At 41.7% G+C, this 22,216-nt stretch overlaps 1 protein-coding gene and 1 pseudogene across 3 annotated transcripts in view; both read left to right on the top strand.

The window, feature by feature from the left end:
- The window catches only part of LOC139411307 (protein kinase C and casein kinase II substrate protein 3-like), a 28,630-nt gene extending 9,666 nt beyond the window's left edge, over window positions 1-18,964 (top strand). For 2 of the 3 annotated variants that reach the window (XM_071157467.1, XM_071157466.1), the window contains 9 exons: window positions 4,506-4,606; window positions 6,197-6,353; window positions 6,640-6,875; window positions 8,908-9,063; window positions 11,788-11,963; window positions 12,872-12,992; window positions 14,193-14,326; window positions 15,384-15,544; window positions 17,000-18,293. In XM_071157467.1, the coding sequence (XP_071013568.1) occupies window positions 4,553-4,606; window positions 6,197-6,353; window positions 6,640-6,875; window positions 8,908-9,063; window positions 11,788-11,963; window positions 12,872-12,992; window positions 14,193-14,326; window positions 15,384-15,544; window positions 17,000-17,115 (1,311 nt within the window). In that variant the 5' untranslated portion in view covers window positions 4,506-4,552 and the 3' untranslated portion in view covers window positions 17,116-18,293. Of the gene's footprint in view, window positions 1-4,505; window positions 4,607-6,196; window positions 6,354-6,639; window positions 6,876-8,907; window positions 9,064-11,787; window positions 11,964-12,871; window positions 12,993-14,192; window positions 14,327-15,383; window positions 15,545-16,999 lie in introns of all 3 variants that reach the window. The other variant, XM_071157465.1, reaches the window with a different exon arrangement.
- Window positions 18,965-20,493: 1,529 nt separating this feature from the next.
- Window positions 20,494-22,216, top strand: LOC139412400 (low choriolytic enzyme-like; annotated as a pseudogene).

The raw sequence follows: 22,216 nt of genomic DNA, 5'->3' as shown, positions 1-22,216 counted from the left end.
GTCTCTAAGCAATGTAAGTAAACCAGTTCCGCATGCTACGAGTTGTTCTTAAAGCCACATCTGAGGGGGGCGGAGGGGTGAAATCTCCCATAATGGGTTCTGAATGTGCTGCCATTTGGTATCCAGTTTCCCTCTATGCTGTTCAGTCCTTGGCCTACTGGCCCACAAATACGTGTTTCCATATCTGACTTGAGACAACTAGTGCCCTTTTTCCATGAAGGGTTCAGCAGTCTTTGACCCAAATCCCTCTGACTGCTACACAGGATCTGCTGTCTTCTGTCAGCCATGCCCCCGCTGAGGATTTCATCTCCCAGAGATTTAAACAGACACATTCCAGTTCTGCTAAGTGATCTGGATGAGCTGAGCATACTGCCTAAACAAAGTCGGTGACCGGTGGAACGTCAACATCCTCTGACACAGGGATGTTGTCCAAATGAAGGCCTGCAGCACATGGTCTGTTGCATCTGGGCCTGTGTGGAAGTTTGTTGCTCAGCTCACACTTATGGTGGTTATGTGCTTTCAAGTGTCAGGGGTCTTCCTTAATGCTTGTCATATACTTTGTTTTCCACAGAGTTTAGGAAAACTATTCATGGTGCTTTAAACGTTTTTGTTAGACAATATACATTGAATAGAAAAGGCACAGTCAGGCAAGGACCTAGTGGAATTTCTGGAATTATATCTATTTTTGGGCTTGTTTTTCAATACAATTTTTTATTTATTGGTATTTTATAGGTTTCAACAAATGCCACAGATTAAGCATGTAATCTCTGAGTAAAGGCTACATGCAATGAGATCCAGATGTCATAGGTATGATTCTGCAGCCTGTCATGTTTACAGACTTAATCTTCTGTAGTGTGAATTGTGTGTACTCTAAGTGGTTGCTCTGCCTTTAATTTGAATTTATTTGTGCTCTTATCCTTGTGATTTAAATATCACTATGGCAAAGCCATCTGTTTGATTTTCACCCTCATGTTCTGTTAAAGGACACTAATATCCCTAGATTCCATACATTTATGGCATCTGTATAAAAACATTACATATTAGTATCTATTGAATCTGAGCCTCTGGCCCCTCCAGAGACTAAATCTGTATCTGTTTTCTGAATCCAATGTGACCTAGATATTCAAGCTGCTGATATGTCTTACTTATGCCGTCATCTGGTCATTGACTGGAGATTAGTGGTGTTTGACCCCTCCTTTACCCACCCTACGAGCTGCTAGTTTTCCCCCATGGTTCAGGGCTTACATTACTTTACCCTGGGCTTCAATGACCTTTGTCATGCTGCATCCCCACACCAGCCAACTTTTCCACTCTCGAGATGGGTCAGAGATATTTATTTTTCAATTAGCAGGCCTTGCTGAAGTGAGCCTCTCATATGTTCTTGTTTTGGCATGTTTGTGGAAAATGCCTCTCCTGCTAGCATACATTCTGCTGCCTGACAGCACCGCCCCACCCCTCCTAGCCAGCAGAAAGTTGAGGGATATTGAATGTCTGAACTGTCTCCCGCAAAATGAGCCTCTTCTCTGCCTCTTCATCCCAAGCAGTCCATCCATGATCTGTTAATATCAGTCCTGTGTGAATGTAAACAAGCAGCTTATCACATTAAAAGCTATGTCACACAAACTCTGTCTGACTGAGGTCTGGTAATTCTCACCAAGGGTATGTTAAGGAAATATTGTGTGTAACATTTTCTGTTTAACAGTAGCTCGATTTCCATTCAATTGTGCTATTTCTCATGCGAGTATTCTAGAATCCGCATAAAGTGTATTTTCCCAACAGTGGTATGTTTCCACCGAATGGACTTGTTGCAGCTTAAAATCAGTGAGTGCTGACAAAGCGCGCACAATGTACTTTTTCACATCCGTTTTCATGTACCGAATAAAAATCTAGTTCCCATTGCATTTTCAACTCTACCGATTTTTAGTTTTGTCACAACGCAATAGTTGAAATAGGAAATGTGCCTGCTCTGATCTTTGCTCCTTCATCAGCTTTGCAGATACAGTGCCGGTTGGCTAGTCTACTGATGCGATTATTATGGATAAGAGCGAGAATGCTTTTTATTCAGGCATCAACGATCATGTTACTAAAATAATATGCCCTCTATTTATTGGAAAGCAGCACCAAGCTCATCACCTTGCGCTTTCACCACTGTTAACTTCATCTGTCGCTATTACTTTGTATGTACAATGACTTCATACACATGAAAAATGTGGATGGAACCATTTAATGTCTATCATATTTGTAGGTCCGTTACTTGTATGAATTCTAAGAATAATGGTGTAGCATATGTCCTCTACATGACCAAAAGTATGTGGACACATGCTCGTCGAACACTTCATTCCAAAATAATAGGCATTAATATGGAGTTGGTCCTCCAATCTTCTGGTAAGGCTTTCCACTAGATGTTGGATCATTGCTGTGGGGACCAATTCAGCCAAGAGCATAAGTAAGGTTGGGCTATTAGGACTGGCTCTGTCGACATTCCAATTCAGCCCAAATGTGTTCGATGGGGTTGAGGTCAGGGCTCTGTGCAGGACAGTCTTGTTCTTCCACCTATCTCGCTTTGTGCACTGGGGCATTGTCATGCTTAAACAGGAAAGGGCCAGCCACGAAGTTGAAAGCACAGAATTCTCTAGAATGTAATTAATGCTGTAGCGTTAAGATTTTCCCTCACTGGAACTAAGGAGCCTGAACCGTGAAACAGCCCCAGACCATTATTCCTCCACCAAACCTTACAGTTAATCCCACCTTCCTTAAAAACCTCTTGCCGCACAGATCCCTTTAGTGGGATAATTTTCGTCAACATCCGGTGAATTGCAGAGCGCCAAATTCAAATTAAATTACTAAAAATATTTAATTTTCATGAAATGACAGGTGCAATATACCAAAACACAGCTTTACTTGTTGTTAATCCACCTGGTGTGTCAGATTTCAAAGGCTTTACGGTGAAAGCAAACCATGCCATTATGTGAGGACAGCTTTCAGCAGACATTACTAACAGCAAAGTAGATTGGTCACGAAAGTCAAAAACAATAAAATTGATCGCTTACCTTTTGATCTTCATATTTTTGCACTCAAGACTCCCAGTTACACAAATGTTTGTTTTGTTCGATAAGATTCTCTTTTATATCCTAAAACCTCCATTTGGTTGGCACGTTTTGTTCAGAAATCCACAGGCTCGTGCGGTCACGACGGGCAGACAAATTCCAAATAGTATCCGTAAAGTTCGTAGAAACATGTCAAATGTTTTTTATAATTAATCCTCAGGTTGTTTTTACAATAAATAATCTATAATATTTCAACCGGACGGTAACCTTTTCAATAGAAGAGAGAAAGAAAAGGTCTCGCTCCAGGCGCATGCACAAATCTGAGGACATCTGGCTATCCACTGATGAGATGTGATCTTTCTCGCTCATTTTTCAGAATAAAAGCCTGAAACTGTCTAAAGCCTCTACACACCTTGTGGAAGCCATAGGGAAAGGAATTTTTGATTTTGATATAGCTAGTCCGATGGCTGTGTGAAATAACAAAATCCGATCATCCCTGTCACATAGGCTTATTGGTTTCAAGCACGTCACTGTCAATGCCACATAAGATATTTACGAAGTTCCTAAGAACATTTTGAGGAATTGCATTTCCAAACTAACTTCCTATTTTTTTTCGTTAAACTTCTTACGTTTTTTTCGTAAGTAATGTTTTGTGTATCTGGCCCCAGAACTCTGTACAGGGTTCATTTTGAGTTGGAAATTCATTTTCACCTAGCTTATTGACTTTGTAAAAATGAATATAGATTGTCTTGTCAATTGACCATGTGAGGAAAGTCTTATTTTCAAGCATATGAGTGTACTAGAGCTAAAGCACTGTGGATGTGTCAGGGGGCTTTGCTCTTGAAAAAAACATTAGATATCAGCTATTTGGTTGACCTGCAATTAATATGACAATGTAAGTGTGCTGCTGGGTAGAGCTGGATGACAAGGCATTGTTATCTTAAGATCCCCAGCCCCACTCAGCCTGGCTAAAAACTAGTCTGTCTCTCTGCCTCGGCTCAATCTTCTCAGAAAGAGATGGACACTCTCTCCCCTCACCCTAAGGGTTTACTGGATTACACCTTCAGGGTAGACTCATTAGCTCTGTGAGGTGACTCTATGGGGCCTTTTCTACAGATTAAGGATGTGGCTTAATGTCAGGTGACTGGATACGTCATGTGGTGCTGTGGATCACGTGGTCAGAAAATGCATGAAAGTTGTCCGGGTGAACGGAGGTGGGAAATGAGAAATATTCTCTTAGTTTTCTTTTTCTGCCCAGCCACTGCTTTGGTATTAACCCCATGTATGCTTGCCAAGTAGGGCAGCAATTTACTTGTCTCTTGTGATGACATAGTAGTTGCTACTGTTGCTTTTGGCATTTTCCCTTGAATTTGACTCCCAGAATTTTGAGTGAGTTGCACATAACTATATCCAGCTACGTAGGCCATCTACAGTCAGTCTTACATGTTCTCTCTTCAGTTTAACAGATTGCCGCCATCATTCCGTGCTGTAAAGGTGATCCCGAAATGTCTTCCAATGGAGACCTGCGAGACGTTGGGAGCTGCGAAAGCTTCTGGGAGGTAAGCTCAACAACTCCACTCCCCAGGGCTGCCAACCCTGTGGAGCTGACCATTTCTGGTGTGGAAGTCGGACTGCCCACTCAGGCAGCCTTCCATCGTTTTCATGGAGGACTCCTTTTCAGGAGAAACACTACAGGGGCAACCCTCGTAATGAGTCCCTGCTGATTATACATTTCCATGTCCTGGCTGTAAGAGGTTCCTCATTCCATTGGCTCCTCTCCTCCCCCACCTCATCAGGCCTGCCCCATCAAGTTATCACTTGCTCTGAGGAAAACTAGCAGCAGTAGTCACCTGCTCTGTGCATTGACGAGTTCAGTGGTTGGTTATGTGATGTAATATGTCTCTCTCCCTGGTGTCATGACTATCCTGACAGTGGATCAAAAGACTCATCAGCTAGGCAAATGTTTGAAGATAGCCAGACCTCTCTCCCGTGGAAGGGGGGCTTTGCTGGTCTTGATACCTTAACACTGGGTCGTAAATTTAGAGAACTTTCTCTTTCTTGCCCTGCACTATTGGGAAAGAAATCCCTTTGTCTACAGAAGACCTTTGCCGCTGAAAATTAACGGCCAAAGAATGAACTTTGGAACAATATTCATAAGATAGAAATGTTAAGTGGTGGTCCGTTGGATCTAAAGAATAATCCTGTGATATGGTTTATTATTTTGTGATTGGGTGACAAAGTAATTAACTCTGAAAGTGTACGCATCCTATGTATCAAGTTTACATCTAAATGTTGTATAAAATATGCTTTTAAATGTAAAAATACTTTTGTGACGACACGTGATTCTTAGCCTTCTAAATGAGAGGATTGCTTTTCATAAACCTGTGCCCAGTCAGTAACCACGCCCACATGAGCACAGACATTTTGTCGGCGTGATGGAATGCCCCTTTCTGGCCAGAGTGCTTAAATGGACTCGCTAATGAAATTTACATTAGACCAGCCAACGTACAGCGCGAGCTGAGTGTTGACAAATGGTTAGAAACTCTGAAGCTCTGAACCTCGACACAGGTGAAGATCACCTAGGAGACAAAACATTCCGTCTGCAGCTGTCCATGTAAAAGTGGTCCTAGAATTGGACCAAAGACACAAGGGGAAGGATCAGATCCCTCTTAGAATAGTTTCTTCAGATGTACTAATGGTTGTCTTAACAATCACTCCACTATCAAAAGACATTGTGACCTCTGGTGGACAACCAGAGCCTTACATCGAGCCACTACCGATCAACGTATCCATAGAGTTAAACAGAGGAAGACAGCTACGCGTGAATATATATTGCATTTCTAATCCGAATGAGCAGTGGTTAGGGTGCTAAGTATTCTGGTTACGGTCAGCGTAGTTTCCAAATGTATGTACGGTAAGTTGACTCTTTCCCTACCCCCTTTCCATTGTGTATCAAGCCATCATATCGTGTATGTGTATTCTGTTTTATTTAGTTAGTAAATGAATGTAAAGCCAATTTGTGTTTTGCTGATTCATCACTAAGGTTAGGGTTCTTGCAGATATCAAGGAGTGTGCAATGTGACAGACTGATATGCGTTAATAATGATTAAGTGACTTTCTTACACAAGTGTGTGTCCATCTTTACTTAGCCGGGGCACTACAAGAGGACGGTGAAGCGTATCGACGATGGACACAAGCTATGCAACGAGCTAGTCGGCTGCTTCGCGGAGCGGGCCAAGATTGAGAAGGGCTATTCCCAGCAGCTGAGTGACTGGGCCAAGAAGTGGAGGGGCGTGGTGGAGAAAGGTGAGTTGGCCTGGTAGTGGAGGTACTCATTCACCATGGCCGCCCCCAAAAGAGCCTGTAGTAAAGCTCATATACTGGCTCAACCTTCTCATTCTCACACTGTCAGTGACAAGTACATAAAATGGATATGACACCCCTTCCCAAAGATATAGGTCATCATTTACTGGTTGATAATGAATTCACTCTCATTAAATTACTTGGAGCCAAGTGTTATTGGAGTGAAATGTGTCCATTAACCCTGTGAAGGGTGTCCATTATCCGAAATGTGTCCATTATCCCCCTGAAGGGCCCCAGTATGGCACCCTGGAGAAGGCGTGGCATGCCTTCATGAATGCTGCTGATAGGCTGAGTGAGATCCACATGGAGCTGAAGGAGCACCTGGCTGTGGAGGACAGCGAGAAGATCCGTAACTGGCAGAAAGATGCCTTCCACAAGCAGATGATCGGAGGGTTCCGGGAGACAAAAGATGCAGATGAAGGATTCCGTAAGGCACAGAAACCCTGGGTCCGGAAACTGAAAGACGTGAGCGTTGATCTTCTCATTTGCTTTTTTTTAACCAGTTTAATGTTTAGACATCAACTCTGAATGACCAATAATAGATTAGTAGTATACATTGTTAGTATTGTTTGGTATTTTATTAGGATCCCCATTAGCTGTTGTGAAAGCAGAAGCCACGCTTCCTGGGGTCCAAACACAACATGAAACAATGACATAATACAGAACATTAATGTTGCTTGTCCTGTGTGGCTCAGTTGGTAAAACATGAATCTTGCAACGCCAGATTTGTAGCTTTGATTCCCACGGGATACCAGTATGAAAATGTATGCATTTGCTACCGTATGTCACTCTGGATAAGAGCAGCTGCTAAATGACTGAAAATGTAAAAATTGTGTAATATAAAATAGCTCAAGGACAGAACTACATACATTGTAAAATGGCACACAGCCTACATACACAAAAGTATGTGGACATCCCTTCAAATGAGTAGATTTGGCAATTTTGGCCACACCCAGGTGTGTAAAATGGAGCACACATCCATGCAATCTCCACAGACAAACATTAGCAGTAGAAAGTCCTTACTGAAGAGATCATTGACTTTCAATGTGGCACCGTCATAGGATGCCAACTTTCCGACAAGTCAGTTCGTCAAATTTCTGCCCTGCTAGAGCTGCCCTGGTCAACTGTAAGTGATGTTATTGTAAAGTGGAAATGGCTCAGCTGTTTAGAAATAGGCACACAAGCTCACAAAACGGGACAGACGAGTGCTGAAGTGCCTAAAAATTGTCTGTCCTTTGTTGCAACACTCACTACCGAGTTCCGAACTGCCTCTGGAAGCAACGTTGGCGCCCGAACTGTTCGTCGGGAGCTTAATGACATGGGTTTTCATGGCCGAGCAGTCGCTGACACAAGCCTAAGATCACCATACGCAATGTCGGCTGGAGTGGTGTAAAGCTGTGATGTACAGTCCTTACAGAAATGGCTTGTCAATATCGGTGTTTGGATGAACTTGACTGGCCTGCACAGAGCCCTGACCTCAACCCCATCGAACACCTTTTGGATGAATTGGAACGCCAACTAAGAGCCAGGCCTCATCGCCCAACATCGGTGTCCAACCTAATGCTCTTGTGGCTGAAAGGAATCAAGTCCCCGCAGCATTGTTCCAACTTCTAGTGAAAAGCCTTCCCAGAAGAGTGGAGGCTGCTGTGGCAGCAAAGCGGGGACCAACTCCATATTAATGCCCATGAGTTTGGATTGAACGTTTTGAAGATCAAGTGTCCACATAGTTTTGGTCATGTAGTGTATCAATACATTAACACAATATCTGGGTCAAATAGGGGATAGGCGTTGTGCTGTGAGGTTTTGCTTTATCTGTTTTCTGAAACCAGGATTGCTGTTATTTTAAGGAATATGAGATGGGAGTTCCATGCAATAATGGCTCTATATAATACTGCACGCTTTGTTAAATTTGTTCTCGATTTGGGGACTGTGGAAATACCCTTGGTGGCATGTCGGGTGGGCTAGGTGTGTGTCAGTTGACTATACAAACAATTTGGAATTTTCAACACATTTGACTGTCACTACTTAAAAAATATAAAAAATCTCTCAACTCTTAGCCAAGAGAGACTGGCATGCATAGTATTTATATTATCCATCTGATGACAATGAAGGGCAAGACGTGCTGCTCTGTTCCAGGCCAGCTGCAGCTTAAATATGTCTTTGCAGCACTTGACCACATGACTGGACAATAATCAAGATGATACAAAATTAAACCCTGCAGCACTTGCTTTTTGGAGTGTGGTGTCAAAGCAAAGCTTAATATTTTTATGGACAGACCTCCCCCCATCTTTACAACCATAGAATCTATATGTTCTGACAATGACAGTTGACATTCTAAGGTAACGCCAAGTAATTTTGTCGTCTCATCTTGTTCAATGGCCACACTATTAATGACCAGATTTAGCTGAGGTCTAGAGCCTAGGGAATGGTTTGTACCAAATACAATGTAGATGTGGGGTTGGCGATGATTGTAAATAGAGGAATTCCTCTGTCCAAGGTGGAGTCGTCTAAGAAGAGTTACCACCAGGCCCGTAAAGAGGAGAAGACTGCTTTGACTCGCGAGACCCATGCCAAGGCCGACCCCACCAAGTCACCGGAAGAGGTCCGCAAATTTACAGACCGCGTCGAGAAATGCAACCAGGAATCAGAGAAGGTACTGAAACTCCACCGATCATATGTGAACAATAAGTATTCACCTAGGTAGCCATCCGGTTGCATTACGTTTTATTTTAGTCAAGAGGCTTGTGAGGTACATTGAGGTATTTTCTTACACGCTGGAATCCTGATACTTTTGAACCTACTGTTAACCCATGAACAGAAGTAACAAGCCAACCTCTTGAGCATTCTATGTTATTTGTACAAGCCTTTTGGGCTCCCGAGTTGGCGCAGCATCTCCGTGCCAGAGGCATCACTACAGACACCCTGGTTCGAGTCGAGGCTGTATCACAGCCGGCCGTGATTGGGAGTCCCATAGGGCAGCGCACAATTGGCCCAGTGTCGTCCGGGTTTGGCCGGTGTAGGCAGTCATTGTAAATAAGAATTTGTTCTTAACTGACTTGCCTAGTTAAATAAAGGTTACATGTATAGGATCAGCTAATTGTCCAGTCTAAATAGCGGATGTGTTGGTGGAATTGGTTCAGTGCAGTTACAAAGCTTTGTTTTAGTTGGTGTGCTGTCTAGAGGCAGCCTGTCAAGTGTCAAATTGTGGGTGGGGAAGCACATACCGATGTGCCTTTTTTAAACATGACTGTTTGGCGTGCTGAGGCTTGTCAGGTGGCAGCCTTGCAGCGACAAGCAGAAAGACTGGCAGCTGTTTTTGTCTGGCTGGATCTGTGGAGGCTGTTACTGTTTGTCTCCCATGTCTAAACTATAATGAGCTTTAGGAAGTGCACAGTAAGGTCCCATTGATGTTGATTTTCTAATCAAAGTTTTCCTATAAACAAAGCTCCGCCTAATTTAGAATGTAGGGATAGTTTGTAATTTAGACCGTAAATCCTGAAAAACTGGATTTATGTCTGTTTACTTACCCACAGCTAATCTCTTGTGACCACACCCCATAACGGCTCTCTGTCTGCTCAGGGAGGGCAGGCTCTTTCTCTCAGATTACCAACATGCCAAACAACATTAGCTAGGTCAAAGCCAAGTGCTTCCTGGCATCTGAAGTTTTTTTAAATGGTATAACAGAACAAAATATATTAATGTACACTACCGTTCCAAAGTTTTGGATCACGTGCAAATGTCCTTGTTTTTGAAAGAAAAGCTTTTTGTCCGTTTTCAAAATAACATCAAATTGATCAGAAATACAGTGTAGACGTTAATGTTGTGAATGACTATAGTAGCTGGAAATGGCTGATCTTTTTATGGAATATCTACATAGGCGTACAGAGGCCCATTATCAGCAACCATCGCTCCTGTGTTCCAATGGCACGTTGTGTTAGCTAATCCAAGTTTATAATTTTAAAAGGCTAATTGATCATTAGAAAACCCTTTTGCAATTTGTTAGCACAGCTGAAAACTGTCCTGATTTAAAGAATAATAAATAATAATAAAACTGGCATTTAGACTAGACCATCTGGAGCATCAGCGTTTGGGTTCGGTTACAGGCTCAAAATGGCTAGTAACGAAGAACTCGTCAGTCTATTCTTGTTCTGAGAAATGAAGGCTGTTACATGCGAGTAATTGCTAAGAAACTGAAGATCTCGTACAACGCTGTGTACTACTCCCTTCACAGCACATCACAAACTGTCTCGAACCAGAATAGAAAGAGGAGTGGGAGGCCCCGGTGCACAACTGAGCAAGAGTACAAGTACATTAGTGTCTAGTTTGAGAAACAGATGCCTCAAGTCAACACCTGGAGGCTTCATTAAATAGTACCCGCGTGAAAAGGCGACTCCGGGATGCTGACCACCTAGGCAGAGTTGCAAAGAAAAAGCCATCTCTCAGACTGGCCCCAAAAAAGAAGGGATTAAGAAGGGTAAAAGAACACACTGGACAGAGGAACTCTGCCTAGTAGGCCAGCATCCTGGAGTCGCCTCTTCACTATTGACTTTGAGACTGGTGTTTTGCGGGTACTATTTAATGAAGCTGCGAGCTGAGGACTTGTGAAGCATCTGTTTCTTAAACTAGACACTAATGTACTTGTGCTCTTGCTAAATTGTGTACTGGGGGCCTCTCACTCCTTTCAATTCGTTAGAGCCGGTTTTCACTGTTCTGTGAAGGGAGTAGTACACAGCATTGTACGAGATCTTCAGTTTCTTGGCAACTACTCGCATGGAATAGCCTTCATTTCTCAGAACAAGAATAGACTGACGAGTTTCAGAAGAAAGGTCTTTGTTTCTGGCCATTTTTGGCCTGTAATTGAACCCACAAATGCAGATGCTCCAGATACTCAACTAGTCTAAAGAAGGCCAGTTTTATTGCTGCTTTAATCAGGACAGCAATATTCAGCTGTGCTAACATAATTACAAAAGGGTTTTCTAATGATCAATTAGCCTTTTTAAAATGATAAACTTGGATTAGCTAACACAACCTGCCATTGGAACACAGGAGTGATAGTTGCTAATAATGGGCCTCTGTACGCCAATGTAGATATACCATGAAAATTCAGCAATCCAGCTACAATAGTCATTTACAAAATTAAATATCTCTACACTGTTTCTGATCAGTTTTACATTATTTTAATGGAGAAAAAATGTGCTTTTCTTTCAAAAACAAGGATATTTCTAAGTGACCCCAGACTTTTGAACGGTAGTGTATATGGCTAATGCGAGTTTACCATTTACTCCCATTTCTTGTTTTGCACGTAAAGATGGTGATGCTGTGATCTGTGTCTGAAGCAAGAGGCCTAGTTAGTTGTGTGTCTGATTTTTAACTCCAGGCAAAGGAGCGCTATGAGAAGGCTTTGGAGGAGCTGAACCGCTGCAACCCACGCTACATGGAGGACATGGAGCAGGTGTTTGAGATCACCCAGGAGGCCGAGAAGAACAGGCTGTGCTTCTTCAAGGAGGTCCTGCTGGACATCCACAAACACTTGGACCTCTCCAGTAATGATGGGTATGACAATCACATTCTGCTGACTAGTACCTCTATTCTTGTACTGTGAAGTGAGGTATTTTTTAAATTTTTTATTTAAACATTTTCTGGACACCTATTAATGGTTAAGAACGTATCTAGGTTCATAGATTTATTTTTAAGAAATATATTTTCCATTTATCTTGAATTGGGCACTGGACATTCGCTACTTACAGGTATGATGAGACATCAGTCATGTTTCACAGTTGCATAGAGTGATACGGTTGAACAGTAGACTTTGAGCGTGGGCATCTATTAGTGCAAGTACTTCGTAGTATTAGCCTACATTTCTGTTCAACAGAATGTGTACACAAGGAGTGAATGTTCAACTGCTGGCGTTGTCCATTTAACTAGCAGTCTTTCATATCAGGTCCTTACTCTATTTAGACAAGGGCCAGGTGACCACGCCACTGTTGATGATTGGGCTGAACAAATATTCAGTGGAATTTGGCCACATTCTTATAGCTTGGTATTACCAGAGACTGCGATAAACCTAGCATAGTACATACAGTAAGGGTTGAACTATGGGTTTGACTGGATAAAGTCCACCAATCCCACAACAAAAACAACCTCTGTCACACATTCCAATAGAAAGCTAAATAACAATGTTATGGTGATTTCAGTTTTATTTGTGGACCTCTCCGTATCGTCCCATTTAAAAAAAAATGGTTTGTAGTATTTTATGTTCCTATAATGAAATGGTTTTTGAAGCGTGTGCTCTCATTTTGCCACAAACCCCTGTTATCCTATGTATTAATTCCCAAGATGTTCACGTTACATAATTGTTGTTAGTTCAACACGTGTGGATGCAATCTTGCTCATTGACCCCAGTATTGTGTTTAGTGTGGAGAATGTGACTCCAGTGATTAACAGAGGAATTTGTCCCTTAGATTCGAGGTCCTGCACTGTGACCTGGGCCAGACCATCACTGCAGCCAATGACAGCGAAGACCTGAGGTGGTGGAGAAACACCCATGGGCCTGGCATGAGCATGAACTGGCCACAGTTTGAGGTAAAGGACATTTGCTGGTCTAACCTTTTTTTATGTAAACAATTGTCTATTGAAGGAGGGCACATGAGATACAATTACAAATTCATTACTGTAAGCTTCTAATAAATGTTGCCTATGTTTACGGATTTTCAAATAGTATATATGAAAGCCAAATTATCTGGTAAAGAAACGTTGTAAAAGGTGTTCACTGTTCATATAAATAAGAAATCTTCTCCATAGAGCCATATTGAGCTCTTGCTTGGACTGTTGGTAAATTCCAAATGGGGATGACATTGAATGGGCCCGACATTGAATGGGCCCTTGTGTGACATGTGGACCTGAGTGGGTTCTGGAATGTTGGAGTGCTTTCTTAGAGCTAAAGCCTGCTCTGACCACCCCACACACAGCCCAAGGTTCGTAAGCCATGCCATTAAAACTGCTCCTCAGTCACCACCTTCACTCTACTGCACATGCAGGGGGCTGCAAAATGCAATTTTTCGGTTTTGTGGAAAATTACAGCTACTGTGAACAAAAAATTCTGTACTTCATAATGATCAATTTAAAGCTGGCGATAGCTGGCACACAGGAGCATGTTGATCTGGAAACCGGCATTGGTTTACAGTTCCAGGCAAAGCCACTGTGAAGCTTGTGGAGAGCGAGAATGAGGCAGCTCTCCTCTGTCTTCTTAGGAATCCTTTGGCATTCCCACTGGTTTCCCCGGACACAGGAGCCCTTTGTCCTGGCTGGGGAGCAGCACAGCTCTCTGTAGTGACTCCAGCACTAGGCACAAGGCTTCAAAAGCGCTCTGGTAATTTAGTATCCTCCCAAAGATGATGCCTCAACATGTGACTGGCGAAACGGTGTTATCAGTTAACACCGTTTATTGTCGTTTTTTCCCTCCACTTTTCATTGGATGGTGATTTTGGTTTAGATTACAGTTCTGTGAGGTGGCTGTTCTTTTGTGGTGTTTGGGTGGGGTTTTGATCGACTGCATTGATTTAAAATGTTTATTTTTATTTACATAACACAATAGGCCAGATGAATACAGTAAATATTTCACTCAGTAAGTGTGAGAAATGTTCAAAATAAACTATACTGTTTGGAAGAAGCCTCTGTAATGTGTGAGGAAATGGGATGTTCCCAGCTGGTGTTTAGTTAAAAAACACTAAATAGTTCCATGCTTTTTAAAGTGTCTTATATTAAGTTGTCTGTTTGTCCCAGGAGTGGTCCCCTGAGTCAAACCGCTCCATCTCCAACCAGAAGGCGAGGAACAGCCGGGCGGAGGACGTGGTCACCCTGACCAACATTGTCCCTTCGAGCGAGGAGGCGCCCCAGACCCCTCAGGAGACCACCAGGTAACTATGCTCTCTGTGACCTGCAAATGACCTATCACAGTAGCTTCTGTACCAAATGAGTTGTTCAAATTCAGAGCTAGAGATTACTGTCTGACTGCACCACGATTCATGACTTGTCTTCTCAGCTTTAGGGCAGTGACTTAACAATGTTAGCATGTGTCATTCATATTCTATAATACAATAGTTGCCTTGTGCATGGAGCAGGAAAGACTGGGAATAATAGTTGTGAAGTACAGTATCTTGTTTTTCTGACTCACTGTTACCATGGGACAATGGACGTTTATGAGGAGTACATTCTTTATTTGTAATAAAAATGTATGACTTTGGTACTTGAGGTGGAGTTTTTATTTTTCAAAAACATGACAAATGAAAGGATGACAATTATTGTGTTTAACTCCCTGTTGGTTTGCTCCAAAGCTGGTTTGCTCCAGAGACGTATACTGTACCTCTGAGGTGTTTAGACTACAATTATTCCAGCTTTTTAAAAACGGTTTGGCTTCTGCTACTGTATTTGTCTTGTGTTCTTAGTAACCATGGTCCCCCAAGGAGTTAACTTCCTGTATCCACAGAGAGCTGCAGCCTCTAATTAGTGTTTGTACTAGTGCTGAGTCAGAGGCCTTGTATTTTTTGCCTCTTTTTTTATTTTTCTTGTTGCATTTAACCTCTATATTCAGTTAACATGCATACACACCAGTCACAGATTGTTCATCTGAGTGTGTGAGCACTGCGATCAAATGAAGTTATATTGATGTAGTGTCACCTTTCATAGAACTTGTTGGGGGGGGTTAGGGTTAGGGTTAGAATGACCCTGTGGTCTCTACCACCCTCTGTTGGTTAGTTATTGCTACAGTGACATGAGAATACACGGCCCGTTTTATAAGACATTGTTTGGTTTCTGGTTTCAGCCTCCATGTGTAGTTTGGAAGAGAACATTACATGTTCAGTGTTTTCTTCATTCCATCCTTGTATGACTACTCAAAGTAATAATAGATTTTGTTTAGCTTTTTTTTTGCCAAGGGATACTAACCCTCTGCCCTTTTTCCTTTCCTGTCAATAGAGGGGTTAAAGACTACTCATCAGACTGGTCTGACGAAGACATCCCCAAAAAGGTCATGGCTGCTAATGGGGTGGAGGAGGAAGAGAAGGTAGCAGGTGTACGAGTTAGAGCGCTGTATGATTACACTGGGCAGGAGGCGGATGAGCTGAGCTTTAAAGCAGGTATTAATCCCTACTAATGCTTATTAATGTCACCGGACATCGACACACACACACACACACTCGGACCAATGTATGCATGGCAGCCACAGCTCACTGGTCCTAATGCACACTTTGTCTTGCATGGATATTAATTCACCGTTTGTTCATTTGGTCTAGAAACGTGTTCAATTTTTAAAGAGAAACAGTAGGAGAATTAATACAAGTGTGATTTGCACAACACCAGATTTGAAGACACTGTGCAGCAATATCATTTGTATCCTACCGCTTACCTGATTTAGTTATGGAAAGGATATGTATAGGATCAGCCTTGGTTCCCTTTGGTCTGATTTTATTTACACATATATCCTTGATATATTTATTTCATAGGATGTCCTGTTTGAAACATTATTGTATTTACAGCTTTGGGTGAAGTTATTCATTGTAATTCTGAATGTTTTAACACTCAAAATAGCTACGGAACTAATAAGAAGGCAATAAATGCTGCCAAACTAAATGATTATCAAATAATAATTTTTAAACTCCTACAACTCGTCAACACTGCAGGTAAGTGTTGCAATTGATGGTCATGATGATTGTTTTGTGCATTGTGTGTGTGAATGAACCTTGAACTGAACCATACTTGTCATTTGTCAAGAGACTTCACAAAATGCTGTTATTTTATCCTAGATGATTCCAGCCAGCTAAAAGGCACAGGGTAACATTGGCCATTATTTTTGACTAGCAGTTAATTCCCATGATCACTACAACCCTAGAGGACCCTTTGTTACGCTAGTGAAAATAAAGCTGCTGTTAAGGCAGTGCCAGGCCCCTCTGATTGGTGGGGTCACACTCAAGTCTCCCTCCCAGTGGAGCTTAACCAGTCTAAGCGCACATCAGAGCCCAGTCTAACTGGGAGCCATCTCCTAGATTAGTAGATATCTACACAGAGGGGGGTCGTACACCCTTGGATTTGGAGAGGATACTGGATAATAGGAGTTGAAGTGCCCATGTAGAGAGATTGTAGTAGACCTTAGTGCACAGTTGCCTTGCTTTTGGTCTACTTTTGGTTCTAGTCTTGAGGGATCACAGAAGGCCAAATCATATGAGGCAGTACTTTGGAGAAGGAATAAGCCCTCAAAATGAGCTTTTGCTTTCTAGAAGAGCACCTCGGATTAAACAGAGATGATATAGCTAGATGTCAATAATTAGTCATTTCAACCATTTGGATATGGTGTGAACATGATGTACACAGGTAATTATGCTGCCACCTTGTGGTGGTCCCTGTAACACAACAGATTCAGATTCAGTGCATTACATGAATATGGATGAATTATGGTGCATGTAATTGCACTGAAGATGTTTCACACTCCCAACAGGTGGCGCCCGTGGAATATTCCAGATATACATGGGACTGGAGAAAGTGTGAGTTATTATTTAAGCGTGTTCCCCTGTGCTTTCTGCTCTCTCATCACTCAGGTGAAGAGCTAATGAAGATGGGCGAGGAGGACGAGCAGGGCTGGTGCAAAGGGCAGCTGGCCAACAGAGAGGTGGGCCTTTACCCTGCTAACTACGTCCAGGTCGTCACATCCTGATGACCCGCCCCCTTCCTGGGCAGTAATGCAGCCATTGGTACAACAGAGTACAGACATGAGAATTACTGACAACACCAGCACAGCCAGTTGTCGTTGTCCCCCCCCCCCCCCTCTCCCAGAAGACTGGATGTGCTTGGTGTTTTTGTTGCGACAGCTGTTGCTCTTCATTTCAAGTATAATGAAACAGGAATATAGTCCAAATTTAAAAACTGATGTTTCCTTAACAAACTACTAGAGGATTAATAGCAGAATGGAGGTCATCGTCCCATGGGCTTTATCCTCGGTCTTTGTGATAGGCATAACCGGTACAGTGCCTTTTGAAAAGGATAACAGGGAAGTATGTCTGCAGAGCCCTCCCCTGCCATGTGATTGGCAGCACTCGGCAGTGGATTAGGCTGGGTGACGTTATGAGCGACCCCTGGAGGACAAGATAGTACATGGCAAGTTAACTGATCACGAGAATGCCTCTGCAAGGATGCAGAAAGGATCTCTTCTGTTGTGCATCAAAAACATTTTGACATTTCAGTAGCTTTCACTCAAAGCACAATTCACTTCCAAGTATTTATTAAGATGAGATGGTATGCACAGTTTTTCACCTGTTACTTGCAGTTTCTTTACGATATGTTGTGTACTTCACGTTCATTTTCCCGACCCTATGTTTAGTATGTAGATACACTTAATATTTCTAATGGTATGTTTGGGATGGTTAGTAGATTAAGGTTACAGTGCATTCAAACCCACGTTGGTTTGCTGTGCACACTTAGTTTTTTATTTTCAGTAAAATAGCCATACTTTTGTGAGATTAGGGTTATGAGAGTAATTCCATATCGCCTATTTCGCTACCCTTTTTTTGTATTCGAAATTTTACCTACAGTCAGACTTATTTGCATTTTAATTTATTTTTCTTTAAATCATTTTAATTATCTTTTTCTTTTGCATATGAACTAAACCAACTAAACCAGGGAGACGTAAGACTTGTTTAAGTTAGTTGATTGAAACCTGTGGGAAGAGATGAGATGCAAGGTGTGTACAGCTAGCTATGAGACTGTTTTGAGGACAATGGAAACATTTCTGTCTCCACGGCTCTGCACTCACTGTGAACATGGTTTTACATGAAACTTCTGTAACAAGCTAATCTATGTACAATTCAGAAATTAAACATTTGAATCAAATCCCAATCCACTAGTTGAATTATTTTCACTTTTCGTCCTATGAGGAGGATAATCCGGTAGTATTGTTGAATGGATTCTTATGCTTGGAAATGATTTGAGTGAATGACACAACCATTTTATGTCTGGAGATTAATATAAAATGTGTCTTATGAATTGATAACACATTTTCTCATTACAAATCTTACCGAAGGTTACTTTTTAAGACCCTAACCCTATCAAGACATGCATTGGTGAACCATGCCCTTTGAGAAAGAGAATGGTGATTTACTGTAAACCAGTGAACAAACAATCCATAAAATTACTCCAATACATCTGTCACATGGGAATAACAATATTGGTACTTCCTGGATATTATTCTGCACATTTCTAGCCGGTAGTAAATCTCTAAATTTGCACTGATAACATGACCTTAAAGCCCTGGCATTCCCAGGAGTGGTGTACGGAACCATTTTATATAGAGTACGTTTCCTTCAATGTAGTGACTGAGTTGCTTTGCGATTTACATTGGGCTTGGGTGTCCGTTTGTGGAACCAAAACATAATGAGAACAAACACGGCGTTTACAGTAATGATGGTTATTGCATGTAAACTACTTGTGACATTTTATTGTAAGGGATGTATGTCGTGAAGTTGATGTTTGAATGTTAAAGTTCAAACTTGAATATAAATGTAAAAATGGTGAGAACCGCATAACTACACCATCGTTTTCATACATACACTGACTATATGCAATGTTAACACCTGTTCTTTCCATGACAGACTGACCAGGTGATGTTAAAACCACTCAATATGTGTAGATGAAGGGGAGACAGATTAAAGAAGAATTTCTAAGCCTTGAGACAATTGAGACGTGGATTGTGTATGTCTGCTATTGAGGGTCGTCTTATCTTTGGGTTGAGGATGAATGAGCAAGACAATGTTAGTGATTTTGAAGGCTTTATGGTAGTAGGTGCCAGGCGCACCGGTTTATGTTAAGAGCTGCAGTGCACAACAGTTTCCCATGTGTGTCAAGAATGGTCCACCACCAAAAGGACATCCAGCCAACTCGACACAACTGTGGCAAGAATTGGAGTCAACATGGGCCAGCATCCCTGTGCAACACTTTCGACACCTCGTAGAGTCCATGCCCCAACGAATTGAGGCTGTTCTGAGGGCAAAGTAAGGTATTCCTAATGTTTAAATTGCCATGTACACCAGGTATACTAGAGGAAAGTTGTTTTGGAGCATATCTGCAGACCTTTCTATTTTGGCTGCACGTGTTCAAGTCTGAGAAGAGTGTTGTTGACTATAAAGTGTCATATAGCATAGGCAATTCAAAACAATGATTTATCTAAATCATAAAGCAGCATGTATTTATGGTTTTGCTATGTTTATTCCATAACCAAAACATTGATATTTTCAAAATAGTTTTATTTGGTGAAGTATCCATTTATCAAATGGATTATGGCGTTGACAAAATTGTGATAACATAACCCCAGAGACCTGGGCCAAATACATATCTTTGAGGTGCACCTGATTTAGCTTGAAGTTTGCAATGTTGGTACTATTCCATTGGAACTTTTCTTCATGGCCAAAATGTGTCAAGAAGTCAAGTATTTGACAATTGTATTTGACCCAGGTTTGGCTAACCATGATTAGGAGAGCTCAAATAATTATTTCAAACCTGTCTTGGGAGGCTACAGTAGCCTGCACCTTACCAGATGTTTTGACTGCTGAGTGGTTATCTGCCTAGCTTCCAAGGAACCATCACTCTCTCACTTTAAACATTTTTATCATATGGATCACGCGATACTGACATTATCTCGAATGAATGAGTTTATGGTTAAGCTTAAATAGATGATACATTTCTACTTTGCGGCATCTGTGTTTAAAAGCAGAGTAGATCCTGCTTCATTTCACCTGCAGTTTTTCCTACATCAGGTAAGTGCTTAACTGCTCTTTCTAAAAGGACGATGCTAGTTCCATATTACCCACACTATACTTTTAATGCTACTTGACTGAATTTTTTTACAATGTTCTTTCTTTGTTCAACATTGGAGGTATTGGATGTGTACGTTTTTTTTTATTTTTTACATTTGATTATATCTGAGTAATATTGGATAGTTGAACGCTTGAATGTCTTAAGAGACAAATTTGTATAAAATAAGCATGTTTTCTTTCCGGTCTTTGATTAAGAGGGAAAACACTTTGACCAGAGCACCTTCATCATGACTCTTGTCTTCATGCTGAGCCTTACCTCAGCATTGCTATGTGCAGTAAACTGTCATCCTCTGGTGGTAAGACATCTCACAAAGTCGTATTATCGTAGGAATAGCTTTTCAATATGAATGTTATGACTGCTTCCGCTGCCATACTAAATAAATTGCATGAGTGTTCTATTTATTGTAATTATGTGTTATCTTGTTTTTGCAGACTTTGAATGAGGTGACAACTGGAAATGAGGACATGGACACCTCAGGTAGGCCATGAATCCCATTTTCTTGTTATGAGAAGACGAGTCAAGACAACATCTGAAACATTAATTCAACCTGCTACATGATGCAGTTATTATACGATGATTATTCTAGATTGCCTTTAATGCTTTGTCTTTGGTACAGATACATTTGACAGTGATCTTGACGTCTCCGACGTAACTGAGGCAGCCAACGAAAACTTGGGTAAGATCTTGCTTTAAAGAATGTGTGTCAAATCTATTGGATCTTGTGTACACTATGCTGTCCAAAGCACAGACACATGTTTTTATTCCTATTTCTATGGTCCAATAATGACACAAGGTGAAACCATGGCAATGAACTCTGGATTTAAGTATTTACCATTATTTCCTACCATAGGCATTGACAGACATGATACATTCTTCCTATTTGGAGATATTGCTATGGAAACTGGGATTCGGAATGCTTCTCCATGCACGGCTCGAGATTGCAAGTGGCCTAAAAAAGCAACAATGGGGTTGTGCCTGTGTATATCTCCTCTTTGTATAGTAAGTTTATTTTTGAATGAATTTTGTATAGTGGCCATTCACACCTAACTTTCATTATGGTCGCCTTACTGCTGTCCAATTTAAAGGGTCCTAAATTCAGTGCGGTGAAAATCGTCTCATTCGTTCTTTACAGCTTTAGAGGAGCAAGATATCTTCATAAAAGGACTGATCTCCTTCCACCGGTCTACCTGCGTCCAATATGTGTGGTGGAAGCAGCATCAAGATTATTTTGTATTTCCACCCTGGAAATGGGTGTTACAAGTAGACGTTCAAGTGAAAAGGGAATTTGTATAATGCAGATTTGTCTCCAGTCGTTGTCTTTCCTGACACAATACTGTTAATATCGAAGATAAGACTGCCTGTGTGCTTTGCTCCTTGTCTCTAAGGTGCTGGTCATATTTGGGTGGTCAGCAGGTGATCTCCTTACAGCAGCGTGGCTGTGTCCCATCATGGTGCAGTCCAGCATGAAGTCCTGCATGCTCTGGGCTTCCACCATGAGCAGAACTGCGGTGACCGGGACAATAATGTCACCGTTGTCACAGAGAACATCAGCAAAGGTAAGAGGCCTCCACTTTCACTTTGTTTTAGAGGTTGCTAATGTGTTTCTATCGTCAGACTGGCAATACTAATGTCTTATCACAGTGAAACATGTATCTCTAAATCTCTTCTTTTAGGCAAGGAACACCTCTTCAGAAAGGTGGAAACCAATCATTTGATGATTCCGTATGACTACACCTCTGCGATGCACTATGGAAGGTCAGCTTCTAGGACTATCTATTTATTCAAGCAAAAAATAAACCTTCAATCTCCCACCTACAGGTATGCTACAGTTGCACATGTACTATGCAATGGTTTGTCTTCCAGGTATGCATTCGCTAAAGATTATGGTAAGCTGCCAACTACCATTCCAAAGCCAGACTAGTGTTCAGGCCGGAGGGGCCCGACAGATG

This window comes from Oncorhynchus clarkii, chromosome 6, assembly GCF_045791955.1.
Source record: "Oncorhynchus clarkii lewisi isolate Uvic-CL-2024 chromosome 6, UVic_Ocla_1.0, whole genome shotgun sequence".
NCBI classification, from domain to species: domain Eukaryota; kingdom Metazoa; phylum Chordata; class Actinopteri; order Salmoniformes; family Salmonidae; genus Oncorhynchus; species Oncorhynchus clarkii.
This window is presented reverse-complemented; position numbering and strand designations above follow the sequence as displayed.